Source organism: Arachis hypogaea, chromosome 11 (assembly GCF_003086295.3).
Source record: "Arachis hypogaea cultivar Tifrunner chromosome 11, arahy.Tifrunner.gnm2.J5K5, whole genome shotgun sequence".
Classification (NCBI taxonomy): domain Eukaryota; kingdom Viridiplantae; phylum Streptophyta; class Magnoliopsida; order Fabales; family Fabaceae; genus Arachis; species Arachis hypogaea.
Window position 1 is genome coordinate 33,625,224 of NC_092046.1, and position 8,299 is coordinate 33,633,522.

General features: G+C 36.1%; 2 protein-coding genes across 2 annotated transcripts; one reads left to right on the top strand and one right to left on the bottom strand.

The window, feature by feature from the left end:
• The first annotated feature begins 673 nt into the window (after positions 1-673).
• Positions 674-5,351, top strand: LOC112720653 (casein kinase II subunit alpha-2). Its single transcript, XM_025771681.3, has 10 exons — positions 674-1,263; positions 1,681-1,810; positions 2,389-2,583; positions 2,769-2,926; positions 3,894-3,984; positions 4,093-4,158; positions 4,423-4,505; positions 4,664-4,727; positions 4,831-4,899; positions 5,021-5,351. Exons 1-10 carry the CDS (start codon positions 938-940, stop codon positions 5,078-5,080), a joined length of 1,242 nt encoding a protein of 413 aa, XP_025627466.1. The 5' UTR covers positions 674-937; the 3' UTR covers positions 5,081-5,351.
• Positions 5,352-6,813: 1,462 nt separating this feature from the next.
• Positions 6,814-7,907, bottom strand: LOC114924662 (uncharacterized). The gene is made up of 2 exons (XM_029289912.1): positions 7,493-7,907; positions 6,814-7,433 (listed from the first exon to the last, which is right to left on the bottom strand). The coding sequence occupies exons 1-2, from the start codon at positions 7,905-7,907 to the stop codon at positions 6,814-6,816; spliced, it is 1,035 nt and encodes a 344-aa protein (XP_029145745.1).
• Positions 7,908-8,299: the final 392 nt, after the last annotated feature.

The window sequence follows — 8,299 nt, forward strand, 5'->3', positions numbered from 1 at the left end:
AAAAGTAATAATCACTTATTCAATTAGCATTTAAAACAATAAATGAGATCATCATTATATAAGTCATTTAATTTGAAATAGCATAATTTGTGATTATAATTAATATATGTATTGCCCACAAATAAGTTAGGAAATCAAATAATTTCCTAACATATCATTTACAAATAGAAATTTGTATAAAATTGATTTTGTAAAATTGATTTTGTTCAAAAGTGAGTTATTAACTTATTATTAACGTGGTTTATGTTTGATAATTTTTATTCAAAATGAATTATAATAAATTAAATATTGTTTGAATTATATTATTAAAAATCACTTTTAGATAAAAAATTACAGAAAATGACATAAATTTAAATAATTATTTTATGTTATCTTATAATTTTATTTTAAACTCAAACGAGTTTTTCAATTCTCCAACACACTTTCAATTCTCCAACACAAATCTAAACACGAAAATGGATCTTCTCCATTTTTCTTTTACCGGAGAGAATAAAATGTGATCTCTCACCTTTAATTTTATAGGTGGGACCAAAAATTAATAAGAGAAAAGAACAATGAATAATGAGATTAAACACTGAACACTATCCAATTTTTTTTCACTAGAGAAGATCCACTAAACACTATCCAATTTTTTTTTTCACTGAAGAGGATGCACTCCCATCTAAACACACCCTGCGCCATTGGTCACCGACTATATCCACAGCTTTCACTGTTGTTGAAGTTGCAAAGCGTCCAAGGAAGGAAGGAAGGAACCTTCATCAACACCCAGAAAATTGACTGAAAAAGAAAAAATAAAAAGAGACGGAAAAAAAAGGCAAACAACTTGTTACCATTTTTTCTTTTAATTTCTGAATTATAATAAAGTAAAAAATATAGTAAAAAAGAAATTCTAGAAAGAAAACCGGGTGTGGGGAATGAGAATGATAGTGTAGTGTCTATGTGCAAAAAAAGTCACTACACACGCATCAAATATGCGCACGAACCACCATCACTACTCTTCCGCTTGTTGCTAGTGTGCGCACTTGTTGCCTTGCGTGCGCCGGTAGCGCAATACCCTACCCTACGCACCCCCACCACGCACCTCACTAACGACACCACCACCATCCTCCACCACCACCATCACCCTTACATAAATCGCAGCAGAGCTCAGATCTCGCGTTCTTCCAATCGCTCACGCATGTCGAAGGCGCGTGTCTACACCGACGTCAACGTTCTCCGCCCCAAAGAGTACTGGGACTATGAGTCCCTCAACGTTCAGTGGGGGTAAATTTTCCTAACCCTAGTTTCAACGATTTCTGTGATGTCAATTTTCTTTTTTAGCTCGATTTGGATACCGAATGCTGTTCACAATGGAAGAGATTTTAGGTTTTGAATCCAGTGTGTGTTTGTGTATCACGTAGTTTGAGTCGTTTTCTTCATTTCCTTTCTGAAATCCTAGAGGTTTTAGCTGATTCTGTTGTTTATGTTATGATTATAACCCTTTTGATTGGAATTTCTTGCTATATGCTCTTTTTGGCCTGTGTTATGCATGCCAGAGAGGCTGAATCACGATGTAATTCGGAGCTAATTGATGAAAGCTGTTCTTGAGCCTGATCTTGGTTACCTTGCAGAAGATGTATTGTTGACTCTGATTTTGTTTTACTGATGTTAATTATTGATATACTGTTTGATGTTTTTCAGTGATCAAGATGATTATGAGGTTGTAAGAAAAGTGGGAAGGGGGAAGTATAGTGAGGTTTTTGAAGGCATAAATGTTAACAGCAATGAGCGGTGTATAATCAAGATCCTCAAGCCTGTCAAGAAGAAGAAGGTGATTTTCTGTACCTTCCCTTTGTGACCTGAAATCTTGTGAAACAATTATTCCTTTCAAAAGGAGGGGAAAACCAAAAAATTTTTCGTAAGGAACTTTGATATTTTGATAGATAGTAAGGATTATCGATATAGGGCATATCAAATGAATGAAAGAGAAAAAAATTCATAATATGATCAGCAACATTTCTATCACAATCAATCTAATTGTACCAAACTGGAACTTGAAGTTTCAAGAGAAGAAGTGTCTCAAAGTTTGGGGGGACAAAAATTAAATGAATTATCACCTGCATAGTTGAAACTTGACACATTTATGAAACTTCTCTTTTCAAAACATATTCAATTTGTAGCAAAACAAAAATTGTACCTTGTCATGTTCTTGGGAATGGACAAAATCAACTTCGGTTCTAATTTGATGACGTAGAAGCAAACATTTTTCAATTTAATAATGTATGATCCAGGGCCTTTTTTAAACGCTAGTGAATGCTGTGTGTGTGGTTATACAATTTTTAGCTTTATCTTTTTTGTTTATTCTGTGAATTTGTCTTACCTTCGAAGTTTTTCAACATTGTTTTGCAGATTAAGAGAGAGATAAAAATACTTCAGAACCTCTGTGGGGGCCCAAATATTGTCAAGCTTCTTGATATTGTTAGAGATCAACACTCTAAAACTCCTAGCTTAATATTTGAGTATGTCAACAGTACAGATTTTAAAGTTTTGTATCCAACCTTGACTGATTATGACATACGCTATTACATATATGAGCTTCTTAAGGTAATGTGATCCTTTAATCTCATGCGGTATGGTTGGACTGCTGCTATATGCCCTTCCATAGTGATTAATCAATGTATTTTCCTTTAGGAATAATTAGAGTATCTTTGTGTTGGATAAGGCTTCTTATTTGTTCAATTATGGGTTGGGGACCTTTCCTTCTTTTATGGTTTAGTTTTGAATTGCAGGCCTTGGACTACTGTCATTCACAAGGCATAATGCATAGAGACGTGAAGCCTCATAATGTTATGATAGATCATGAATTACGAAAACTTCGATTGATAGATTGGGGTCTTGCTGAATTTTATCATCCTGGAAAGGAGTATAATGTTCGTGTGGCATCAAGGTAATGTTCTCTGGCAAATTGACTCTCAACTCTATTCCTAAAAGTGAAGATATGTAAAATAGGTTTAAATCAAATTTAATAAGGCATCATTTAGTTACACAGCATTTTCAATTTAAGCAGATTGTTTGAACTGTTGCATGACAAGTGTTGGTATATCCAAAGGACATTACTCTGAAGATGTGGAAATGTGAACCAAAAATGCTTTGCTATGTTAAAAGTTTACACTAGATCATTTTTCTGAGCTAAAATGAGGGTTTAGAAGTGATTCCTTTTGAGCTTATACTCAACTGACAAGTATTTACAAAATCATTTAAAAAATGTGACAGTTTAATGTCTATGTTGTTTGATGCTTTAACACAATGATGACATTTGATCGAACTTATTAGGAAAAGCTTAGTTATTGCTGGTAAACTAGTCCTGATTTTCCCTTTTAATTGTATCTGGTGCTATTCTATTTAAATGGATATTCAAGTATATTAAGTATGATTGAAGATATTAAAAGCACAAAAATGAGTCATTTGTTCTGAGGGCTGTTACGCAGAAGGGATAAGCAAGAACCGCTGGTAGTTCAAAAGATGTACATTTAATGGTTATTTGTCTGGAATATTGGTCTGAGCTATCTTCTCTCTTGTTTCTCTGCCTGCCAGAACACACTCATGTTGTTTGGTCATATCTCCTAAAGTTCTTCTAACATTAAATAGTGGCATTTTTCAGGTTCTTAATCTTCCGTTAGGTTTATAGTCAGATACTCAGATAAAATATTAAATATCTATGGCTTCTGTAAGGAAAATAATAACTCCTAGTACGATTTTTTTAATAAAAAAATTTGTTTTCATTTGCTCTATATTTGTTTGTTAGATATGTAGTTGACAACAGACTAATGTTGTCTAAATTTTCCTAGATATTGCAATGTGATGATGAGTTTTAGTTTATCAAGTTCTTTATTGGCAATGCCTCTTTTTCTCAGATACTTTAAGGGCCCTGAACTTCTAGTTGATTTACAAGACTATGACTACTCATTAGACATGTGGAGCCTTGGCTGCATGTTTGCTGGAATGGTGAGAAATGTAGTTCCAGGTTACAGCGTACTGGTTAAATTGCCTTTATTTGTATTTCAAGTCCAATTTCATACATTTCTTTGTTATGATTTATTGTACTTCATGTAGATATTTCGGAAGGAGCCTTTCTTTTATGGTCATGACAATCATGATCAGCTTGTCAAAATAGCCAAGGTAACATTGCATGGTGGTTTGCATATGTATTCATATTGCAAAAAATGTCCATATTATTGCTGAACAATTTAATGACATGCTTTAGTGTACAATATCTCCTATGGGTTGTGTGTAATCAAAATATGCGGTAAATGATTTTATGCTGTGTAGGATGCTAAAATTTTATATCTAAATGAGTTGGCCCCTTCTAATGATTTTTTTTAAGGGATATTTCTTTGCAGATTTAATGGTTCTATTTTCTTTTCTTTTTTGTGTGATCTATAGGTACTTGGGACTGATGAATTGAATGCATACCTGAATAAGTATCACCTGGAGCTTGATCCTCAACTTGATGCACTTGTTGGAAGGTATCATATTGAATTTGATGTTGCTTAAAAACCTTTGAGACTTGTCCTTTGGAGTCTGCCGCCTCTATTCTGACATTGTTTCCTATTGATAGTTATATGAATAAAATAGCTAGATTTTGCACATCTTTAATATTTGTTTGTTATTTCCTTATGTGCAGGCACAGTCGCAAACCCTGGTCAAAATTCATCAATGCAGATAACCAGCATCTTGTGTCTCCAGAGGTCATTTATCCCTGTTCCAATAGGGCGCTAGGACTTGATTAATTTATACTGTAACTTCACAATTCTCATTATGTTTAATTATTTCAATATATTTAATATGCAGGCTATTGATTTCCTTGATAAGCTCCTTCGGTATGATCACCAGGACAGGCTAACGGCAAGAGAAGCAATGGTATGGAGATTTGTTTACATTTATATAAACGTTAGTCCTTTTCCATGTATAAAAATATACCTTAAAGTGCTGAATACTGAATGATCTACTAAATTTAAAGTTTATTTATCCTTGGTGTCAGGCACATCCATATTTCTCTCAGGTAAGAGCTGCAGAAAGTAGCAGAATGCGGACACAGTAACTTCATCATATTGATCCATGAACTTTTGAGGTTCATACATGTGGGACTGTTTTATAGTACCCTAACATGCAGCATGGTTGCCTTGTGTTGATTATAGTTGGTTAGTTTTCTTGTGCAATGTAACAATATCAATATGTTGTTTCTTTTGAATAATTTGATAATCGTTTAAAATTGTAATTCTATATTAAAGAAGTTCGTGATTATAGTCTCTAAGAACTTCAAATATTGGGCCCTCTCGTTTTATATTAAGGAAAATAATGAATTGAGTCTAGATGTATCATAACCGGGGAACGTCATAATTTCAGTAGTTAATTTTCTATGAAGATTACCCGATTCGTTTTGATAGATAAAAATTAGACTGCTGTATGCTCTGTTTTATAAGTAAAAAAGATAAGGTAGACCTTTTAGGAGGTTTAAGCTCAAGTATGCCGTATTATGTTTGTTGTCGATTTGGATGCTAGTCTTTTTTTTTTTTCTTTGGTTAAGTGGATTGGACAATCCCCAATCCTAGATATTATACTCATACTCATGCATTACATACTCACACACACTATATGGGTATACTATTACTAACATGGGTTTTATATTCCTCACTGAGGATTCGAATCTGGGTGCAGCTCCCAGTGAGGCAGGTGATCTGCCATTGATCCAAGGCCTCGGCTGATGCTAGTCGTTTATTAAACAGTGTACTGTGTTTGTGGATCAGGGTTTGAGGTTGTATTTCAATTGAATCATTCGCTTCTTTGCATTTTATTATGGTATGTTACTCTTTTTATCTACTCTATTTGAAACACATCAACATTGCGTCGCAGTCCGTTTTATGAAAACTAAATTTATAAAACAGCCTTAAAGAGAAAGATAGTCAGGTTTTTCTAAGGTGAAAACGGTTGTGTATTTTATTACATTTTTAAAAAAAATATTTTAATAATTATTTAAAAGATCTTAAATTATTTTAATACTTATAAGTAGTAAACGGTTTCTAAAAAACATTTTATTTATTATTTTATTAAATTATACAATTTTTAGGAATTATTTTGTCACACACTATTTCTTTGTTAGGTTTGCAAAAACAATTAGAGGGATATCGCATAATATACTAATAAATGAGTTATTTTGTGTTTTATTTTGTATTTGATTAAATTTAATTTCTTGAAGCATATTATATAACTTGTCAAGAATAAATATAATAATTTAAGTTAAAATATTAATGATTAAATTTACTAAATAATATAAAAAAAAGGACATGTAAATATATCAAAGGCAAAAACGTGCATTTAAGCCAATGGCAAACTAAAATTTCACAATTTAGCCAAAAGCAAAAATGATACATGAATCAACCAGAAGCACGTTTCTATATAGTTCGAATTAGTATATGTCGAATTACACACACGCACACAAGCACTAATTCGAATCAATCTAATTCGAATTACACACACACTAATTCGAATCAAGGTGATTCGAATTACACACACACTATCCACACTAATTCGAATTGGGTAGCTTCGAACTACTCAAGTTTTGGTGCCCATAGTAATTCGAAACAGGGTGTTTCGAATTACTCATGTTTTGCCTATAAAAGGAGTTCGAACCAACCTCATTCGTACCACCATTCCAACACCATACCCCACCAAATCCCAGAGAAAACGACCCAAAACGACTCCAACAAAGGCTTGAGCAGAATACGAAACTACCAACATCTACGCATCGACCCCGGTCCGCGTGGTGACTCTGCCCTATGGACAGCTCCGACGTATGTGTCCTGATTGCCTGCACAGACCACATCTCTTGGGCCTGTTCGGATTGGCCTCGTCCATAGTAGTCCGGATTCTAGTGGGCCTTGGACGTCCCTCGCTCGCATGCCTCTTGGTGTGATCTGGTATGACTATGGGCCCATCGTACGGCGGCCAAAAACTCTCGGGAATGGGAGGGGTGAATCCCATCCGGTACACACTGAACACCGAGCTAAGATGATACACCTGGTGGACATACGGCTGCCAAGTAAGCCGTGAATAGGCACAGCAGGCCAAGGCGTGAGGACAAGGATAATGAAGGGCCTGAAAATATCCGCAGTTACATGTCTGAGCCTTGAGTGACACTCTATAACTACCAAGTGAGAATGACCCAGTAGGAGTGGTCTCTGAGACGGTGAACTCCAAATTATCTCTGTCATACAAAGTCACCGTGAAGCACCTCGCCGTCTTCAGATTGGCCTTATCGCCTTCACCAGATGTTGACTGAATTCCTGTCCAGTTCCCAGCTGGGCCTCTGCCTCTCTCCCCTTGTGAACGAATAGCTCTGCCAACCTCCCGTAAGTGGCCTTCACCAGTGAGCACACCGGAAGATTCCTGACACCCTTCAGGATGGAATTGACACACTCGGAGATGTTTGTCGTCATGTGTTCGAATCTCCTACCCTCATTCCGATGCTGAGTCCACAACGAATAGTCAATCCTGTTCCCCCAGTCACACATGGCAGGGTCTTCAGACCGTAGAATATCAAACCAGTAATCGAATTCAACCTTAGTCTTGGCATAAGCTGCATTCACAAGAAGCCTTCTTGCGTCCTTGCCCTTGAATGTGAGGGCAAAATTTGCAGCCACATGTCTAATACAGAATGCACGATATGCAGCAGGAGGTAGCCATCCTCCATCGGGAGACTCAAGTGCAGCCTTGATCCCGTTGTATGACTCATCCCAATCACCGTAAATATGGGCGACGGCCTTCTGCTTCGCCAACCAGACCCTCCTGTAAGTCGGCCTGAACCCAAAGTGTGCCTCCATCGCATTTAGCAGTACCTTGATGCAGACGGATACATCAGCTCTAACCATTGGCATGATGAAAGCTGATATCACATGATAATCAAGACTCCTGTGGTCGCTCGAGATCGACGTCACGAGACATGTATGAGGTCCGTTGTACCGTTTTACCTCCCAAATACCCTTGTGCTCCCAGAGACTTAGCCTAATCAACCATGTGCACCCGTTCCCAAACTCAGAACACTTCCCTACATACCGACAATTGTCGGACTCCACCACTTTGTGAAGGTTGTGGTAGGCTTAGAGAAGGGGGGTTGAATCTATGCCTTCCTTTTAAGTTGCTGTTATTACCCTTTTTAAACAAACTTTCAATTCAGGTTCTGTTTGAACTCAGCATCGGAAATTTATGAGACAATTTATTTTTTTCTCATGAATATCAGAAAACAGAACTCAGCAGAGAAGAG

Coding starts and splice junctions, on each gene's coding strand:
- LOC112720653 (XM_025771681.3), top strand. CDS start 938: ATGTGCAAAAAAAGTCACTACACACGCATCAAATATGCGCACGAACCA. Junction 2,584..2,768: donor ACATATATGAGCTTCTTAAG/GTAATGTGATCC, acceptor TTTGAATTGCAG/GCCTTGGACTACTGTCATTC. Junction 2,927..3,893: donor AATGTTCGTGTGGCATCAAG/GTAATGTTCTCT, acceptor TCTTTTTCTCAG/ATACTTTAAGGGCCCTGAAC.
- LOC114924662 (XM_029289912.1), bottom strand. CDS start 7,907: ATGGTTAGAGCTGATGTATCCGTCTGCATCAAGGTACTGCTAAATGCG. Junction 7,434..7,492: donor GACTCAGCATCGGAATGAGG/GTAGGAGATTCG, acceptor TCCATCCTGAAG/GGTGTCAGGAATCTTCCGGT.